At 43.2% G+C, this 21,364-nt stretch overlaps 2 protein-coding genes across 5 annotated transcripts in view; both read left to right on the forward strand.

The window, feature by feature from the left end:
- SLC16A10 (solute carrier family 16 member 10) overlaps positions 1-7,743 on the forward strand; it is a 73,282-nt gene extending 65,539 nt beyond the window's left edge. For all 4 annotated transcript variants that reach the window (XM_083831550.1, XM_083831552.1, XM_083831553.1 and 1 more), the window contains 2 exons: positions 1,023-1,251; positions 2,435-7,743. In XM_083831550.1, the coding sequence (XP_083687676.1) occupies positions 1,023-1,251; positions 2,435-2,670 (465 nt within the window). In that variant the 3' untranslated portion in view covers positions 2,671-7,743. The remainder of the gene's footprint in view (positions 1-1,022; positions 1,252-2,434) is intronic.
- Positions 7,744-11,095: 3,352 nt separating this feature from the next.
- MFSD4B (major facilitator superfamily domain containing 4B) lies at positions 11,096-20,641 on the forward strand. The gene is made up of 4 exons (XM_083831558.1): positions 11,096-11,367; positions 11,462-11,630; positions 14,638-14,754; positions 16,986-20,641. The coding sequence occupies exons 1-4, from the start codon at positions 11,167-11,169 to the stop codon at positions 18,218-18,220; spliced, it is 1,722 nt and encodes a 573-aa protein (XP_083687684.1). The 5' UTR covers positions 11,096-11,166; the 3' UTR covers positions 18,221-20,641.
- The last annotated feature ends 723 nt before the right edge of the window (positions 20,642-21,364 follow it).

Here is a 21,364-nt window from a genome sequence, read left to right on the forward strand (position 1 = left end):
TCCTAATGAACTCATTTGATCATAGAATCACAGAATATCCCCAGTTGGAAGGAACCCACAAGGATCATTGGGTGCAACTCCTGGCTCCACCCAGGACCACCCAAAAATCAGACCATGTGTCTGAGAGCGTTGCCCAAATGCTTCTTGAAATCCATTAGCCTCGGTGCTGTGACCACTGCACTGGTCCAGTGCATCTGATGTCACTTACCTTTCAAAAAGTTGTGATGTTTAGGAGTGACAAGTGACCTTGTTTTCTTTCAATGCTTATGTCTTGTGTGGAAACCTGTTTGTGCATTTAAGTGGGACATTGGTTTCCTATGCTTGACATATGGATGGTGCATAAGCGAAACCTTTTCTTTAAATATTTGATTTTACTTGGAATGACTTTTGTTTCATTTTGTGGAAAGACATATTTGTATTCCTTTAATTTACTTCAAACAAATAATAATCATAAAGTTCATAGAACATAAAGATTAAAGAGAACATTAAAAATATACAAAGATAAACGTGGCTACAGAAATACAGCAAGATGCCTTTGTGGAAAAATTGAAATGAGACTTTCAGGTACCACCTGTGAATATAAGCACCGTGAAGTCTTCGCTCCTAATAATGCTGATATTGTTACTTAAATTACAGCAGTGAGGAGTCTAATCATAGAGAGTTTTAGTTGTATGATTGTTTAAATACATTTTGTGGCTTTTGTTTGTGAAAGGATTGAAGAGTAACTTTTCAAGAAATGTTTATGCAGGAAATTCCTTCCTTACACAATCATCGCTGAATAGTTTATTACAAGTGCATTTTGAAAAATTGTGAAACGAGTGTTGGAATTTCTGTGATTGCATGTCGTGATAGTTGTAAGTGTTTTATTTTGCTTTGTAATGGTGGCAATCCGTGCTTATTTATCTTGAGTAAATATGGACAGACAATTTGATTCACTACAAATGCAAGAAAGCTCATCTATTCCCATTGTTTTTGCTGGTCTGATGCAGTATGTTTTTATATTTTTCCATGGTTACATTTAGGTGGCCTCATTCTTCTTTATTGGCTTGATGTCTATGATGATTCCACTGTGCCATGTCTTTGGAGGTCTCATTGCTGTCTGTCTCTTCATGGGCCTGTTTGATGGGTGCTTCATTTGCATTATGGCTCCTATCGCCTTCGAGCTTGTTGGGGCTCAGGATGTCTCCCAGGCCATAGGATTTCTCCTTGGACTCATGTCAATACCTATGACAGTTGGTCCACCCATTGCAGGTGAGAATAAACATGGTCTGTAGCTGTAAATATGCTTCTATGGTTGCCAATTTTTCTGTTCCTATATCATCTGCAGTGCATTTACATTGGAAGTTTTTTCTGTCTGTGCTCCAGAATATGTGATGAATTTAACTCCTGCTTGTGGATTATTAATTCACTGTGCTTTTAAAAAGTTTGCTTCAGACTTTTTTTAAAAATTATTTTGGTAAAACAATCCTCTCAAGAGAAATACAGGTTTTCAGGTTGGATTTAGGACCTGACATCTTCCATGCTGTTGAAGTGATAGCCTGTGTGTTGATTGTGTAACAGAAGGACTCCAAGTTAGAATCTCTGAAAATTAAATGGACTCAGAAATTTGCTCTTGTAAAAACAATTGTGAGCATAAAAGCTCTGGTCACTTTAGTTCCTTCTTCTAAGCATCCTTTAATGGAAGTCTGACAAAATACAATTTTTGAAGATGAAAATTGGGAGTTCTTTGTGAGGTGAGAATAACTTTAGCTACAATACTTACCATCAGTGATTTTTGGTCGTAATTTACCCTAAGGTGTTGGAGGGCTACTGAAAGATTCTTAGTAAGACACAGCTGACCTATGGAGCATTGTAAAGAGCAGAATTATAAAGCAGTAACAGCATAGATTAGGTCATTCCTGATCCGTATATACTATCTCAGCTATTAATACTTAAATAGAATTTAACTGACAGAAATAGTTTTGAGATAGGGCGAGTAGAGTGAATTGCTGAAAACCACACTTTTCTTTTTAAATAAGAGGCTGCCAGGAATGCAATATGTACAGCATATCTAAAATAAGATTGAGATAACTTGATCAAAGGCAACTGTTAGCAAAAGAGGGAGAACTTCTCAAAGTCATTAGAAGACTCAAGTGTTGGAGAAGGTGAAACAAATAACTTTCAAATAGGAAATATGATGCACTTTTTAAATGATGGATGGTAATTAAGTATTTGAGTGATGACATTATGAGATCTTCTTTACCTGAAATCTTTAAATCAATTCTGCAATACCTTTCTACAAATATTATGTCCATATTTGGCCTTCAGGTAGTCAGGTTAGTGATGATGATAATCTGTGGCAACCCTCAAGTTTCTGAATCCAAAGACAAGACACGATTTTTGTGTATTCCCAAAGCCCCAGCATTTATTGGTGGTAAATTCTCTGCCTTTCCAGGTCTGCTTCGTGATCGCCTAGGTACCTATGATGTAGCATTTTACCTGGCTGGAGTCCCCCCACTTATCGGTGGAGCTATTTTATGTATCATCCCCTGGGTCCACGAACGGCAGAAGTTAAAAGAAAGAGCAAAAACTGTTGATGGAGAAACTACTGAGAAAATGCTGGAAAATGAAAGCACTTTGGTGTCAGATGCTGCAGAAAAACCAGTCAAAGAAATGGAATCAGGTTTTTGATGCTTTCTTTTCCTGTACCAGCATAACTTTATTCTACCAAAGCTATGTTTCTACTTTTTGGCTGAAGTTACTATATGATACTAAAGAACTTCTGAACTATTGCTGAAATTGCAAAACTGCTCTAAGAATCTTTTATACCATTGAACTTCTTTTGATGAGTTGTTGAGTTTGATTTCAAGCCACGTCTTCAAGGTATTTGAAGTTTTGTAGCATTAGTGTGTACATGCGTAGTGATTCTGTGTGTGAAGAGAATATTTTTCTAATTCATCAGAATGTATTTCTGGAAGTGTGGAAGCTGTTTTTGGTTCACTGACCCAGGATTCTTCAGTAACTTTTATGGTCCATTCAATGCAGGCACACCCGTGGGTGTTTTATACTGGAATATGTAGTAGCTCTTAAAACTGACTTAATTTGTGAAGTTTCTCATGCTGTTTTACAGTCTTTCATAATTCTATATCATGAACATGAATATGCATATTTTAGATTCCCTTAGCTCTTTCTGAAATCATTTTGCATTACAAAGCTAAATTATTAAACATCTCTTTTATTTTCTCTAAAAACCTCAGCTGGCTCAGTTTAATCATTCACCTGTTCTTGCGTTGATTTGTATTTTCACAGTAGCCTCAACAAAGAACATCAAGGATGAAATTTCTTATGGGAATAGGTTTTGAATATGCACAAACTGAGCTCAGAATGCAAACACATTTAGAAGTAAAGCTGCTGAATGATAGATTCTTGAACCCTTTTTTGTTGTTTTGTTAATGCAATACTATTGTGTGTGTACATATATCTATTTTCCGCTAAACCTCAGAATACCTGATAGATCTGACATTGTACTGACAGCAGTACTTTGGAGCAGTATTGTGAATTAGTCTAAATTTCAAATTATTCTATCGTACGTTTTAGGTTTTTATTTTTTTTATTCTTAAAAACAAGACAGCTTTAAAGAATACATCTTAAGTGCAATAATATGAAGTTGTTTTTAACATGTGGAAATATACGTGAGCTATTTAAACAACATTCAACAATTAAAGATTTTTGCACTAAGTGAACATGCAGCTTTATTATGGGTCTTTACAGCTGTGTTCAGTTGTGTGTAGGATACAGCTCCGTATTTTATTCAAATGTAAAGAAATGTCTTTGCGTGTCCTATCTGTTGCTTACCATCCTAAATATGTCCCTATTACTTATGTATTCTTAGGTATTACGTATTATTTGTCAAGTGTGTATTTCTGAACACCTCTTTCTCTGAAAAAATATTTGAAAACAGGATACTTTGCGATGAAAACATCACTGCTTTTCAGTTTATGATAAAACACTTCCAAGTGCATTGTTTATTCGTGGATATGGATCAGCAATGCAGTGGGAATACTTAAATATTCTTTGTTTCAAGTCCGTTTAACACCGACCATTTTTGTCGTCTTCAGAAGTGTCATAGCAAAGAGTAAACTAAATGTGATCTTGAAGACTAAATGCACATTTAAATGCATTTTCTTAATCAGTGACAATGCCTGTTCTTTACTTAAACCACAGGGGGATACTGTTTTAAAATTATAACATTTAATATCCCTTCCATTTCTGTTGTTTTTCCCTTTTTCCAGCATCGTAGGAAACTGCTCAGAAAGCCCGTGTACAGTTGTGGGATATGAAACATTCTGTTAGCAGTACCATTACTTAGAGTGTTTACATCTGTCAAAATGCAAAGTCCTTTAACCGTAATCATGCAGAGCATCCTAATTATTGCAGACCAGAGCTGATACCTTGCTTTTATTGTAGAATTTCAATCCGTGATTCACGTGAGTAAGGCTGAAAGGAACTGGATTTTAAAATGTTAATGAGGTATGTGGAGGTAGAAAAAAAACCAGTCCTTAAACAGTGGTCCCTTCAGGTTCACTGGGACTTTTGCTGCTTCTGCATGTCCTACGTACTTCTAAAAATGTCACTAAACGTTAATAGTATTGTTAATTACAAACAACTACAAAGTGCTGCCTTCATTACAGAAACGATAACAACAGCCTATGATGTTCTTGTCTGGAGTATTTCTGCAGAACATTTTATTCAGTATTATCTTCTGTGTGGGCGACGCAAAAAATGGTGATTAAGATGTTGATAAAAGTCTCTTGTTTCCTATTGCTTTATGAAAAATTATTCATCACAGGTCTTAAATTTCACGTTTAGCTTTGTGAGTTTTAAACCAAAACTAAGGTTGCTTTTTAGCACTAATGCAATTTTAAATTATTTTGATAAGACATCTTGACATAATTATGGCATCTTCCTGACTTGGTGCTTGTAGTATCTATATAAAATATCTGGGAGAGAACATAAAGTAATTGCTTTATAAAGTTTTATAAATAATATAGAAACAGCATAACATTAATATGGATTAATTATTGCCAGACCCTTTAAGGACATACCTGTAAATAAAAATCCAAATGTTCATATTTGAGTAACTGAAAATGTAAGTTATCTTCATAAATATGAACAGCATTTAAAAAAAAAAAAAAGAAAAGAAAAGACTCCAGGGGAAGGACAAAGGGACACAGTGAATAATCATTGAGGCGTGACTACTGCGGTGTTTAAAAGCAGCTAGTGAACTTGGGGTGTCACAGGAGAGGGATGCAGAGTTAGGGTTAATGAAGTTATGTTGGTGTGATGACGTTGGAATAATGAAGCCATTTCCGATGCTAGTGTTTGTTTTACAGCAATGCTGAAATTGGAAAGGCTTCAGAAAAATGTGAAATTCCAGAAAAGGTTGTTAAAAAAAAAAAAAGTTAATGCATGAGAATTCTGTTAGCATCTTTACTGCTAGTTTGTATCTATGGGGGAAATGTCCAATAGAAAAAGCTCTGTATTGGACATAAGCATAAGAGGACTGTGCCCTATAAGGTAAGATGCAGTTAAAATAAAGGAAAGTTCAGATTGTTAGCAGTGAGGCTAATTAAACATTGAGAAACTTATATAAAGATATATAGCATTCTGTGTGCCCTGAGGTTTTAAAAATGAGACTGTCTTCCCTTTCAAAAAAAATAAAATAAAAAAATACATCACAGATAGCAACTATTCAGTACGCTTAAGAAAAAATAACTGCATGATGTGGAAATGCTTGTTACTCGGAAAAGTGGGAGAGAAAAGCACTGAATAGTCAATTTTACTTTGAATAAATGTAAACCGATTTTTGTAACAAAACTTAATTTTAGGTGTGAAAACCTGGTCAAAAAAAAAATTGTCGAACTCATATTTTGATGACCCAATTTATGTCAGATTTAATCTTGTTCGGGATAGATTCTAAACTTAAAATACTACTTTAGTTCAAAAGAAACCCTTAAATCATTGAAAGATCCGGATGTATCCCTCTCTCAAGTTCATAGTTTTGTATACATTGCCCCCCCATCCTATAAACAGAATAATCTCCCTCCTTTTAACCATTAAATATTTTCAGGGGAGGCTTCAGAAGAAATTGTGTAGAAATAAGCTCATTTAAGATGCTAGCGTGCTGAAATTTCTAGTCCTACTCTGCTGTAACTCAGTGCTCCAGATCTTGAAACCAACGCTAATTTTGAGCAAGGGGTTGGTTTTACGAATGACTGACTCTTGTGATGTCTCTTCAGAAGGCATGAGATCCGTGTAAATCCTAATAAATCCGTTCAGCAAAGAGTCTGAAATAATAATGAAGAACCTTCAGATTCTTATTTACATCTATGCTATGCAACAATATACAAAGCGTAATTTATAAAAAGTATTGTTGGATTTATTCTGGCTACATATTTGAAGACTGTTGAAGTACCAATCGAACGTACTCATTCATTTCAAATGAATGTACTCTTACATAGATTTTTTTATAACAAATCCCTTTTTAACATTTAAAAATTCTTCCAACTTTCCCTCCAATGACTATTCATGGACCTCCCTAAATTGTAAAGTCAAAGATGACATAGCCACGAGTTCTCTGGTCCATCCGTAGGGGCATATTTGCTATCAGGTGAGGTAAACAATTGACGTTTTTCTCCTTTGGCTCCTCATATGTTGTTTGGGCATATACATTCCTAAATTCCCTTTGGAGACACTGGATTTTCAGTCGATGCACATCATGTTGCATGTGGACAGCACTTTTTCAGCCTCCCTGTTCTCAGACCTCTTCCCTGCATTAAACCTTAGCGTACCCATAGCCTGATAGATAAGGCAAGTTTTTGTGAAGTGAAGGATGAGGCCGAGTCAACTCAGAAGGACGCGAGGGCAGTTTTCACACATACCAGATGAGTGCTTCACATATAAAATATGGACACCGCCATTTCAAAGGAGAAACGCCCTGCTCACTTACTCGCATCGGAGAGCGTGTACCAGAGGGGCAGGAGATGCTTCCTTGCAGCCCTGAAGGAGGTGTCTGAGGATGCGAAGGAGCACCCCTATCCTTAGGATCATCCTTGGGGGTCAGCTGGAGCAGCTCAGTGGTGAGCAGGCCGGGGCTCCTCCACAGGAGCGTTAATGGAAGCAGATTTCGGGCACCACGGCGCTTCTGTCAGATCTGTCCCCCCGACAACGAGTGCGTCTGCGTGCCTGTACATATATCTAAATACAACATGTTTTGGCCGGGGCATACACAAGCATTCTGCATTTAACTACAGGAGCACTGGAATGTGGGAGACGGCTGAGGAAATAATTAATTTCCCTTGCATGTTTCGCTGTTGACAAGCGTAGCGCCGTTGCAATTCCAGAATGAGTTTCTGGGAATGTTAACCGGCATATTTTTTGGTATGCCTTTTAGTCTTTTATGTATGGTGTCAGCGTTTTAAATGTTTCAGAACCATGTATGCTAAGATTAGAGTGATTTTATACTAAAATGTGTGCTAATACTGATAACACTGACATGTTTAAGTATCTTTATAGATATCATATTTTGTATGTTGTTTTTGATATAAAGGATATACGTTTTGCTAGCCTTAACTCCATTCTTTAAAATTCTGCTTTCTTAGAAAGGTTTGAAAAGAAAAAAAAAGTGTCTAATGTTTTTCATGGTGCTAAAGTAATTGTGATCAATCTCAAATTATTCAGAATAAAGATGATAGTTCTTAAGTGTCCCATTTGTTACTGTTTATCATTTTTAGCCTGGTTCTCATGGAAAGCTAATTTTTGGAATAATTTTGTGTTATATTCTGATACTGAATCTCGGGTGCGGACTTCTGTATAAAAAGCCCTTACAGCTTTTGTTACCATTTATTCTGATTGGAAAGTCTTCATCACATTTGCCCCTAAATTAATATATTGTGGAATCCATTTCTTTCTAATTGCACTGACTATCCAATTTAAGAGCTGTGGTTTATAAACATGAACTACTGGCTTTCCAGCATTACTTGCTTCTAAAAAGTCTATGTACTGTATTTTACTTTCTGGGGTTTATTATCAAACGTAGAGCAGTTTCATTTACAAAAGGCAGAAGTAAAATCGAGGAAGGGTGGGGAAACTGGTAGAGCAAACTCCAGTGGCATTTTAAAGAATTCTGTATGTTTTGCTTCATGAACTGCTAGTGTAATTGAGTGAACCTCTGATTACTTACTGGCCCAGCGCCAGTTTCACCTCGACTTACCTTGGCAGAACGAAGCGTTTCTTCATCGACAGCCTCAGTAAATCACAGGGGTTCATTCACCTTTCCTTGGTAGCAGGGCCAAGTATTTCCTTTTCTTTAGCAAACATAAACAGTGTCTCCCCCCGATGATACGGGGGAGACATTCCTATTCGTTCCGGCTTAGGCTCCAGGCTACTTGTATTTCAAATTAAAATTTGAAAAAGATGTCTTTTGATAAAAGCACGAGTGTTGTTGCCATTTGTACGCCCTTACGGTTCAAAACATCTTTGTAAGCACGAAAAAGGCAAATAGGCTTCTTTGGAGAATTCCTTATGGAATACATTACAAATACTTTTGTACATTTTTCATTTGGAGTACTCTCTACCTATGGGCCTATTAACAGAGGTTCAGCAGCGTTGTAACTTTGCACTGGCTGCAACGATATTAACATGGCTTTGAGCAAACAGACTTAAATGTTCTCTTGCATGGTTATTTCTCATAGCTAGATTTTTTTTTTTTTTAAATATATATGCATACATCCACTCCTTCAGGTTATTGTGCTGGAGCTGTGCCTACAACATGCTAACCAGTGCCAGGAGAAACGGCTTTGGGTTGCCAAGATCTGCATACAGTGGCTGTTATATGCGGGACATTTCTGTCCTGAACAACTCGGGGGACCAAAACAGACACATCGAACTCGGAATTATCTTTTGGGGTGTTGTTTGTGGGGCTTAAAAATAACACCTACTCTGAAAGGCAAATCCTTAAAGCCTTTCTGAGAGAGTAGCACCTCCGTGCTGAACAGCAATGAAGAAACATCTGAAAAGCCTGTGAGCTACTCTTGACAGGTAGCAAAGATTTATACATGAGTGTTTTAGTTTAAGCTAAAAGGAGACCCTACATGTATGTGCATCTTGGCAAGCTTTATGAGCATGACACGACACATTCAATATAGGAGACAAGGAGACCTTTCATGCTAAGTTGTCTTAAGAGTCTAGTTTCAGTTATATGTTAATGCGGATTAAAAAAATAAAAAGGCAACTGTTTTGTGTCTGACTCAGTGCATACAAAGTAACACAGTGAGAGCAAGTCACATTAATTTTAGAGAAATTGAGTCCAAAAAATATAAAAGCGACTTTAAAAAAATCGTCTGCTGTGTTCAGTGTATGCTGATTATGCCACCCAGGTATAATGAGAATGATGATTAAAGCTTGGCTTAGTTTCTCTCAATTGCTTTTGCATTGAGAAGCACACAAACAGACTGCTGGGTAAGTGCAGGAGTCGCAGCTTTCCTTGCTCGACACACAGCAGTGAAAACAAGGCCTGGGTTTGGTCCCTTTTTGCCCCGGTGACCTTTTATCAGCAAGAAAGTGCTTTAGGCCTTTGAAAGGTCTGCTCTTAAATGTTACTTTTGTTTGCCCAGAAGAGGGAGACCAAATGATTTTATATTTCTTATAACAGAGGTTCCTAAAGAATTACTTTTTTTTTTTTCTTTTTTAAACTATTTGGAAATTTAATATAGTTTTATTGAAGTGTTTTCCAGACCTTGGATTTGATCACGGGAAAATTTTAAGTTTTACATGACAGAAAAGTAGAATGGTGCAAGTTAAGGTGCTCTTTGACTACCACACCTCGTTTGGATATTTGTAACTGAAAGGGACGTGTGCGTGAAATTTAAAACCAGGCACACACATTGAACTCCCCGAGAAAGGGCTTTTAAATCTCCCGATAAACACTGAGGGAACCTTTGGTTGCTAGTGACCCTGACACACAGATAAAGTCCAACTAATTCTGAACAACTGGCAACAAAAAGTACAGGTTTTCCTGGAAGATCGTAAAGGCTCCAAGATGAGAAAAAGGTACTCATGGTTTCATAAGGGCACTCTTAATTGTCTCCTGGATATAATTAAAGTAATACTGCATAAGACTGTAACTATTTGGATTGTGTAAGCTCAGTAATAGCAGTTAAAAAAAAAAATTCCAGAGGCTGCAGATGGTTGGTTGCAGAGGTTGCAGATAAACTAAAAGTACCCAGTACACAGTATTCTACACAGTATTCTTGGAAAAGGCTGTATTTTTCTCAGGCACTAGATATAGCAGAGATATAACTTGTAGCCACTACAGGATGCTGCCATAGATGTGTTTAGAGTTAGCTGTGAAATCACCTCAACTTAATGTTTGAAAAACTGGCAGACAGAAACAAGTTGCCCACTGGGAAACTTCAGAAGAAGGAAAAACTGGAGATGAGAGATGCCTGAGTCAGCTGTTTGCTGGGAAAGAAAATATAAAAGCTTTACATCTTAGAATCAGACGCAGGACACAATGGAAAGAATGCCCCTGCCACCCCCAGCTACTTCGTTAGGTGTTTGACCCACGAAGCAACTGTCAGAGCAATCAGCTGGATAAATCCTTATGGCATCACCGAGTCCAACTCCTGGCTCCTCACAGGACCACCCAAAAGTCACACCAGGTGTCAGAGCGTTGTCCAAACTGCCCTGGGGAACCTGTCCCAGTGCCCGACCACCCTCTGGGTGCAGAACCTTTCCCTAACCCCCAGCCTGACCCTCCCCTGTCCCAGCCCCATGCCGTTCCCTCGGGTCCTGTCGCTGTCCCCAGAGAGCAGAGCTCAGCGCCTGCCCCTCCGCTCCCCTCGTGAGGGAGCTGCAGGCCGCCATGAGGCCTCCCCTCGGCCTGCTCTGCTCTGGGCTGAACACACCAAGGGACCTCAGCCTCCCTTCATACCCCCCCCCCATCCCCCCCAAGCCCCGGCCGCCATTTTCCCCATGGCAACAGGCGGGGGCTCCCCGGGCAGCCCCGCGCGGGGCACGCCGGGCCCTGTAGTCCGCGCGGGGCGGGGCGGGGCGGGGCGGGGCGGTGCTGCCCGGTGCTGCCCGCGGTCCGGCAGGGCCGTTGGTGGCGGCGGGGCCGCGGGCGCCATGGGCGGCGCGGAGCGCAAGAAGCACGTCCGTTTCGCCGCCGGGACGGGGGCCGGCAGCGGGACGGGCCCGGGCTCGGCTCCTCGCTCCCCCGGGCCGGAGCGCGCCGAGGTGCCGCCGGCCGCCGGCCGCTGCGGCGGGGAGGGAGCGGCGCTGCGGTGGTGCATCTCCGGGGCGCTGTGCGCCGCCTTCCTGGGGCTGGTGAGCGGGCACCGCGCCGCGACGGGCCGGGCCGGGCCGGGGGGGAAGGGGGAGCGGGGCCGGGCGCCGCGTGACGCCGCCCGGTGCGTTGCAGGGGATGAGCATCGCCGTGCTGGGGCCCACCTTCCAGAACCTGGCCGAGAACGTGCGCAGGAACGTGACCGACATCTACTTCGTCTTCGTGGGCCGCTCCCTCGGCTACCTCGGCGGGTCGGTGCTCGGCGGGGTCCTGTTCGACTGCGTCAACGCGCACCTGCTGCTGGGTGAGAGCCGCCGGGGCGCGGGGGGACCCCCACACCTGGCACCCCGGGCCCCAGGCTTGGCGCGGAAGGGCCCCGCTTCGTGTTACAGGTGCCCTTGTGCCGAGCGTCGCTGGGTGGGAGGAAGGGGGCTGTGTGGCGAGGGGTGGCCCCGCTCGCCCGGCAGGGCTGAGACATGGGCACCCAGCAGGCCTGCCACGTAGCGCTGCTCCTCGCAAAGCCCCGCGCCCGTGCTGTCGCTCCCTGTCGCAGCGTTCCCCTGGGTCTGGTTTCTGGTGCCGGACGCGTCCAGTTGTTGCTGCTGTACAGCATCATGTCCGGGTACTTGGGCTTGCGGGGCGTGCTGGTAGCCAGAAACGTTTTAGAATCGGCAAAACTTTGGGTTGACCAAAAGGGGCCTTTGCTTTGCACAACAAAAGTACAAACTTTTCTCCTTTGTAACAAATGGCATCCTTGATATGGAAGCCTCATGCGACACAGAACCCTGTGTAACATCGCTTTATGAGGTGCATGTGTGAAATAGGTTGAACTGTCTGGGTTTTTACTTGCACACAGCTGAAACCGGCTGTGGAGGTGCCGAGGTACAGTACTGTAGGGAAAGCCATGTAAAACTCTTGCCTTTTTTAAAGCTCAGCTGAAGCGTTCATGGCCTAGACAAAGACGTTGAGATCTTGACTGGAGGAACCTCAATCAAATTAGAACTTATTTAAAGTGGAAAACTGTATATACCATCTGTGATTTTGAAAGCTTGCTGCTTGGTTTGCGCCTAACTATGGAAACGTTTAAGGTCTATAGGAACAGCAGTTGATGACCTCAACAGCTTCCTGGGCACATTACAATTTCCTCCAGTGTTAGGGCCTTGTCCTGTTGGAGCTGGGCTGCTCGGCCGTTGGGTTGCCGGGGTCACGCTCAGAATCCAGAAGGGCGACGCTCCCTTCTGAGTCCCGTTACCCCCTTGCTTGGGCAGGGGCTCTCAGAGCAGCTGCTGGGGCTCTACTTTCTCCTTCTCCCTTCCAGACGTTGTCACAGAATAGCTTGGGTTGGAAGGGACCTTAAAGGCCGTTCAGTTCCAACCCATGGGCAGGGACACCTCCACTAGATCAGGTTGGCCAGGGCGTATCCAACCTGGCCCGGAACACCTCCAGGGATGGGGCATCCACAGCTTCTCTGGGCAAAGGAAAAAAAAAAAAACAACACAAAAACCTTCACCTGGGGAGATTCAAACAGAACTCTGCGTCCCTCAAGGGCAGCTCTTTAATCACCAGGTTGGGTTGGAGAATATGAGAAGGTCCATTTTCCACTGCTAGTGTTTGAACCAAGTCTCTTATCCCTCTGTGCCTACCTCTGGCTGTCGTGAGCAGTCGTGTCATGTAACATCTGTGTCTTTTACTGTTTTCCCCTCCCTGCATCGGTTCGTCTTATTTGCTCTTGCTCTAAGATGCTGTTCAGCTTTATTTGTTCTCCTCCCTGGTCTTTACTCCTCTGCTCCAGAACTCTTGTAAAGTGGCTTCCCTTTGACTTCCTGATCTTTTTATATACAGTGGGGTCAGAGGTGTTTATGTCCGACATTTGAGACTGTACCTCTCAAAATGGAAATAGTACACCTGTGGAAGTCAGCATTAACTTGAAGTAGTTTAGTATTTGCTTGTTTTCCTGATGTATCATGGGGTGGCTGTTCGTTAGTAATGCTTGGAAAATACATTTCATCTCCGGATTCCTTCCAATTTGGTAGCACGGCAAAAACCCAGTCTGAACTGCTGAATCGTCTCGTGTTTCCAGCATCGGAGGGCTGCCTGTAAGGGATTGTTGGCTCATGTAGCTATACCTCCCAGCCTTCAGCTGCTGAAACTCTGCTACTGTACAGATTTTGAATACATAATCTGTCAAGGAGGCTTTAAAGCACCAGTCTTCAGGGGAAGGTCTGAAGTGGGCAGCTGAGGGCTCGCCGAGAAGCTGCTTTTCAGCTCTCAGTGAGGCAGCAGGGAAGCTGTCCTCGGTACGCCCCATCTTTAGCTTTCTCCCTGTGCAGATCAGTAAGCTAGCCTTTCAGATTTCTTTGAAGCATGTATTTCACTAGGGTTCTGGATTTTTTTCTTCTATATTTTTTTTCCATTTTGGAATTAACGTAAGCGTTAATTGCATCTGTCATCACTGATCTGTAAGTATCTGCCACACCAGTGATGAACTAGTGCAAGCTATGTAGAAGCCTAATACTGTATATTCAAGGCGCTCATTGCAGAATATTTTCTTATAATGGTGATCATAAGCACACAATTTAACTGCTGAAGGTCCTCCCAAATTTCAATAAAAATAAATTCCATCGGCTGTAAGATATTTTTTAAAATGGCATGTGAGTTAATAGTAGCAAAACTAATACAGTCAGTGAATTGTTGCTAAATTTATGACGAGACATTTTGTATGTCGACATCTTAAAACTCCAGAAATCACTTGGAATACATTGCTTATGTGAGAGCAAAATGAAAATGAAAGTTGGCATTTTTATATGGAGGGTGCTTATTGGCTAAGGGGAATTTCTTTATAGGATTTTACGAGTGCAACGAATTTTAAGTGGGGCCAAATATAATACCGTGTAGGTCTCAGAGGAAGAAGTTCATTTTGCTCAAAACCACTTTTTAATTCTTCTGTGGAAAAGTAATGCTTCTAAATCAAAAGTCTGCAGAAAAATACTTCTTAGTGTACATGGTATAACGAGTATGCTTAGCAGCAGATGGTACCCTATTTGCAAATTAAACTTTAGCAAAATAGGTGTTTCTTGAAACATTTATATTCTGATGAAACTCAATTTTTCCAGGTGTAAAATTGTTCTGTTGAGTTTTCTGGCTGCTTTTGCTAGTCGTGAGCTCAGGTAATGAGGTTACATCAGCTGTTGGGATTATCTGTAACTTCAATAATTATGAACAAAGTTTTATTTCTTAGTTTGCTAAACGTTCTGCAGGTTGAGTAGAAACTGCAGTATTTATGGTCTTTGTTTGTTTGTTAACCTCTTCAGCGCTATCCATGCTTGGAACAACGGTTGGCCTTTATGGCATTCCTTGGTGTAAGAAATCCCTGCTGCTGACCGTCCTGATGTCAGTAATTGGAGCTTCCATGGGAGTCCTAGACACAGGTAAGTGTGTCTACACACATCTGGAATTAAAAGAAGGGAGCTGTTTTATCTGCTGCTTTTATCCTGCTGGATTATTCTGGTCCTGAGGCTTCAGTGTTTGTCTCTCTGTAACAGGCACAGTTCAGTGTGTGTGTCTCTAACAGACTTAAGCGGTCTGGGGAGATGGGTATCTTGCTTCCTGGAGAAGATCGATGTGCATTACAGTGGGCAATTATGGGCTTAAAGTGCCGTGTGCCCTTTAAACAGTGTTTTTCTTCGAATTTACTCATCTACAGGAAGCTAGCTGGGTTGCTGGTCGTTAGTACTAGTTGCAGATGAGGATCAGAAAACAACCAAAATGTGCCAGTGGTGGAGCGTTCTGGAGTTCCTGCAGAAGCGGTGGTGCAGCTGCAAGAGGAGCTGATGTGCCAGCAGCGTGCCAATGTCAGAATCGTAGAGCAGCTCAGGTTGGAAGGGACCTCAAAGCCCACCCAGCTCCACCCCCCTGCCATGGGCAGGGACACCTCCCACCAGACCAGGCTGCCCAAAGCCCCATCCAGCCTGGCCTTGAACACCTCCAGGGATGGGGCATCCACAGCGTCTCTGGGCAGCCTGTGCCAGTGCCTCACCGCCCTCTGAGTGAAGAATTTCCTCTTAATATCTAATCTAAGTCTCCCCTCTTTTTGTTTACAGCCGTTACCCCTTGTCCTGTCACTATCTGCCCATGTAAAAAGTCACTCGCCATCTGTTTTATAAGCCCCCTTTAAATTCTGAAAAGCCGCAGTGAGGTTCCCCCTGAGCCTTCTCTTCTCCAGGCTGAACACCCCCAGCTCTCCCAGCCTTTCTCCATAGGAGAGGTGCCCCAGCCCTCTGGTCATCGTCATGGCCCTTCTCTGGACCCGCTCTAACAGCCCCACACCCTTCGTGTGCTGGGGGCCCCGGACCTGGACGCAGGGCTCCAGGTGTGGCCTCCCAAGGGCAGAGCAGAGGGGCACGATCCCCTCCCTCGCCCTGCTGGCCGCACCTGTGTTGACGCAGCCCAGGATGCAGTCGGCTTTCCGGGCTGCAAGCGCGCACTGCTGGCTCATGTCGGGCCTTCTGTCCAGCAGAACCCCCAAATCCCTCTCTGCGGGGCTGCTCTCAGTGAGGAGCTCTGTTGACATTAAAGGCAGCCTGTCACAGGATCCAGTAGAGAAAAAAGAGATGTATTCGATGCCGTTGGTAGGATCATTATACTTGGCCCCTGGATTCAAATTTCATCATATGGGACAGTGCTGCGGGCTTGAGGTAAAAATGTCCTCAGTAGGAGCTGCTTGAAAGCCAGGCCTTTGAGACAGGGCGGCCTCCCAGCCTGAGGAGGGGTGGCAGGAGGAACTAAACAAGGCAGTAGGACGTAGTTTAATTGATTTGGAAGAGTATTAGTGATGGGTGACTGGGGCTGCTGTACTGCGGCACAGGAATTTGATTACTGTCCTTATTCTCCTGCATTCTTCTTGGGGGGTATTTAAAAATCTCTCTCAGATCTTATTTTCTGGCATTATTTTTGATCCGAGGGTACTGTAGTTTGACCTCTGCAGGAACATTTTTATAAACCTTTCTGCTTCTGGAAATACCGTAAACCATTTGAACTCAGGTGGGGTAGTCCCTGCTCGTGGGGTTTCCTGGGATGTGTAATGAGACCTTTGGTTCTTAGCACCGCGCATTGTTGCTTTTAAAACTTACGAAGATGAGAAGCAGTTAGACTGGCTATTTCGGGGAAAAAAAAAAAAAAGAAAGGGCTGAAAAAGCTGCAAATTATAAGTGAGTGTGAGGGATGGTCTGTTAGGACAGTAGTGGTGGTGCTTGAGACTGCTCGATGTGCTGAGGAGCCTTCAATTTACACCCTCCTCAGAGCGAGGGGGAGAGCGTGGGAGCGGCTGGCCGAGGCAGGTCCGTCACATCAGCTACAACGGGGGCACAGACAAATGGTCACATGAGGTAATTAAGTACGGCCGTTGTTGCTCGATTAAGCCAATTTGTGGCTCTTTGTTTTAACTGCTGCAAATACCCTCCGAAATTGCAACCAGGCACGTGAGCTTAAGGTGCAGAGTGACATTAATTACACTTCCGCACATTGTGTTTGCTGAAGTGGGTAGTGTCGCAAACGGAATTCATAATGCAGAGGGTTTTTTTTTGTTTTTGTTTTTTCCCTTTTTGAAAGGGTATCTGGTTTAAGGCTGAAATGAACGAGTCCTTCTCTCTCCCATCTGCAGGTGGCAATGTGCTTGCACTGAACACGTGGGGGATAGAGGCCGGACCGCACATGCAGGCTTTGCACTTCAGTTTTGCTATAGGTGCGTTTGTGGCTCCGATTCTGGCTAAAATGGCACTGGGAAGTTCCGAACCTAGAGACCTTCCAGTAGGTGAGAAGACAAACCAGTCTGCCCCGAGACCTGTGCCCACAGCGTCGGCTCCGCTAGCGCTGAGGCACCGCCTCGGTGCAGAGTTCCTGTGGTCCTATGTTGTCATAGGGACCTACCTCCTGTTTGTGTCCTTCTTCTTTTTTATTTTGTATTCAAAGAGCGGCTCAGCCCGAGACAAATCAAAGGCTTCTGTGCAGAAATGCAAGGTTGCCAAATACCACTACGCCCTTATCATTCTCCTTTTCATTTTCTTCTTCTGCTACGTGGGAGCGGAGGTTACTTACGGCTCCTACATATTTACTTATGCAAAGGTCTTTGCTGAGATGAATGAAAACGAAGCAGCTGCTTTGAATTCCGTCTTCTGGGGCGCGTTTGCTGCTTGCAGAGGGGTGGCAATATTTTGCGCTGCTTGCCTGTACCCTGGTACTATGATCCTGCTGAGCCTCGTCGGCTCCGCCGTCTCCTCCTCGTGCTTGGCGTTCTTGGCGCAGTACGCGGTTTCCCTGTGGGTCGGGACTGCTGTGTACGGAGCGTCGATGGCCACCATCTTCCCCAGCGGCATTTCCTGGATCGAGCAGTACACGGTCATACAGGGCAAGTCGGCTTCCTTGTTCGTGGTCGGAGCCGCCCTTGGGGAGATGTGTATCCCCGCGGCGGTCGGGTACCTGCAGGGGCAGTTTAACCATGTCCCCGTGGTCATGTACACGGCCCTGGCAACCTCTGCCGTGACGGTGCTGCTGTTCCCCGTGATGTACAAACTGGCCAACGCGCCCGGGGAGAGCGAGTCAAAAGCAAGGAGCGAGAGCGAGGACCGCAAAGCTCTGTTGTCGAATTCGGGGCTTAACGAGGACGAAGAGGATGAGGAGGACGCGGGAGAGTGGAACGAAGCAGACTTTGAGGTAATAGAAATGAACGATACGCTGAGAAACTCTGTGATAGAGACCTCCCGTAAGATACAGGGGGACTCTCCAGCCAAAGCCTCCCTCCAGCCGCATCCAGACGATGTTTTGGGCGATTCTCCAGCGGTGGCTGGCGGCTCCCCTGGGAGAAAAAATGCAAATTCCGACCGGGAGAAGAATGATTAAAGTAAAAACTGTTTTTTTTTTTTTTTAAATGGAAATGCAACTGAATTGTAGCTGTTCTTGTAAAGTGGCTCAAGGATCTTTCCGTAGTGGTGCAGAGCTGAGTGTTTCGTTTCTGTGTTTGTCCAGTCCGGTCCTTCCTCCGTTTGCAGTTTCGGTCCGCAGCAAAGTATCTCGGAGCGCAGAAGTCTGTGATGATGTGAATGTGGTAACATGATGAAATGTATAGACTATACCGAAAATGTTAAAACATACGAGATGTTTTTCTAAATGTCAGGCATGCGTGTAAGTAATTCATGCTGTAAAATGAGCTAGCTAGGAAGGAGCTGCTCAGACCACGCAGCTTTTTGGAGGTGGGTGCAGGGTGCAATTCCGAGCTGCTTGGACACAAAATGTTTCCATCGGAAATGGGAGAGATCTGCTATCTGTGGTGCTGAACCTTCTTATCTTGTGAAAGAAGAATGTTTCTACTGTACTGAAATTTGTGTGTGACAAGCCAGGGAATCGAGTTAAATTTCAGGTGATGTCTGGCAGCCGTAGAGTAGTCGTCCTGCTGGCAAGCTACGTACTTGTCTGGTTCTGCCACTAAGATGAGAAAAAAATCCAGATTCATTTTTAGGAGTGGAACCGTGACTTTTGGGACATTTAAAAGTGTCGTGTGGGAAGGGGGGACAAAATGGGTCATATTTATCAGTGTAAGGCTTGGCTCTGATCTACTAGTTAAATGATGTCGACAAATCAAAGCTGAAAGTACTTGTGATTGTTGTTATGATTTCAATTACTGCACTACCACTGAAATCAAGTTTAAGAAGAAGATAAGTGATATGTTAGATATAATTTTAATATGCGGTATTGACACAGGGCCATGAGATTTTAAGCCTGTTGCTTACTTTGAAGTTGTAACAACTTCTCTGGCTTCCCGTGCCAAGACTTGTACATAGCAATATGTTACAGTGCAAATTTGAAAATAAGATGGAATTATTGATGAGACAATCCCTTCGGGCTGTGCTGTGTCATCGCTTGCCCCAGACCAGCTGGGTTGGTGCCACTCGGCTTTTGTTTCTGTGGGTAGTGACTTACAGGTAGATTTTTCCTAGAGGAGAAGCAGTTTGCATTTGTGGATTCACTGCTGTGAAGGAGGAAGCCCTCAGGAGTAATTGTGTCAGCAGGCACTGCCCTGTGAGAACAAAAACGCAGCAGCTGATGGCAAAATCTGAAACAGTAGTCTTGCAATTTACCTACTTGAAAACCAAAATTTGTAAGGTAGTATTTTTTAAAGCTGTATGATCAGAATATTTTTAAAAAAATTGCACTTTTCTTAGCATTTTTTTTTTTTTGCTAAGAACTTTAATTTACTAACACAAGAAAGAACTCTAAATGTAACACAGCACAGAAACTTAGATGTTTGGTGTATTTTCAGGTCTGTTTTGTTCCTTCTCTCGTCCTTTGAGTGTTTAACCTGGAACTTAGTGGCATTTTCCTGTCTTTTAAGAAGTTGATAAGAAGCAGGAATCTACTTGTAGTGAAAACTGTTTTATTCTTTTTAATCTTGAAATGTTAAAGGGCCTCCTTGTCCTGCTGCTATAGGCATTCAAATGCCATTGCATATTTGCCTGATTCCTCTTTCCTTTTCCTTGTGTGCTTACTTCTGTGGCATCTTTTCGGTGCAATGCATGAACTTGCACTTTAAAATATGGATTTGTTTTACTTGCTACGCAAGGGTTTTCTTTTCTGCTTAGAGTTTTTCTAAATGCTTCTAATTATAAGCCCAAATCCCATTCCTGCTACAGGTGACAATGTTTGGTCAACAAAAGCAAGTCTGCTGGCCTTACTCATTCAGTAAGTTTCATGTAATAACAATAAATGAAATGGCATGGCAGGGAGAATGATTCACACGAGTGCAGATAAAGATTAGATTTCTTGAAGTTTTCTTTCTCCCTCCTGCACTCTGTAATAACTGCTTCATATTTGGAGATCAGGGAGTGTTATCTGATGGTATGCCCAAATCCTGCCGGTGGGTGGAGAGGGGGGAAATAGCGACTGCTTCTACTCTGCTTTGGGGGATTTCCTTCCACCCCCAGGGAGATCAGAGGTTATCCTTTGGGTTCAGTGCAGGGCAACCAACAACGGATGCAGAAATGGTATATGGCAGTGCTCCACCGTAGTAGCCGTCCATCTGCTTTATCTGAATTCATGTAAAGTCCTAACTATGTTTGCAAAATTAATACAAGACCCCATGAATGTCCTAGACTGGAATACTTACCAAAATACTAAACCTTTGGCTGGCTTTCTGTCTGAATTAGAAGTAACTGTAATTAGCAATTTAAAAATGGCGCAATAGGGACTTCTGGTGGTGGGAATCTTTAGTGATTTTACAAAAGTCTCCACATACCTGAGATCATGTTGCCAGAAAAAAAAAAACAACCTAGCTTAAGAAACCTACCTGAAACCAGGAAGATTTTTAAATAATTCTCAATTCATACACAAATTTTTGAATGAAATTTCAAATTGGAATGTGCTGCAGGTAAGATTATTCTCAGGGATAGTTAACAAATGTTGCATAATCAAGTAGTAGAAAACAGGAAATGAAATTTAAGACCTCCATTAAGAAATGTGCTCTACCCTATATATATAATTCGTGTGTATATCCCCTACATACTATATGTATGTTGTACATATATATTACAACAAATGTAAAAATGCTGTGCAAAAAGGAGTTACTGGCTGATACCGCCCACGTAAGGCACGTGAAGTTACGAGGCACACATCAGTGTTGTTCCCCTTACAGATGCTGAGCAGACGGCACAGAGCCGCAGCCGGGAGCGCTAAGGTCAGTGCGTCCTTTTACAGAAAGTGACCGGCAGAAGCCAGCAGCAGGCTGACACAGGGGCACTTACCTGCAGGTCTTGAGCGGCAGCGTGTAGCAGTGCGTTGGACTGATACCAGGCGCCTTTGGCTGGATGACGTCTAAATTGTGAGTGGGCTTTGCCAGGACTTGGCGCCCTCAGGGTCTTAATGCTGGCCTCAGACTTGAAATGGCATACATGTCTATAACGTGCTCTCCTGACTCCCTGAACGCAATGCTTTTAATGTCAGGGGCTGCCCTTTAATGAAAATGAAATGCTTAACCCAATTTAAGATTAAAGC

This window comes from Anser anser (genome assembly GCF_964211835.1).
Source record: "Anser anser genome assembly, chromosome: 3".
In the NCBI taxonomy this organism is placed as follows: domain Eukaryota; kingdom Metazoa; phylum Chordata; class Aves; order Anseriformes; family Anatidae; genus Anser; species Anser anser.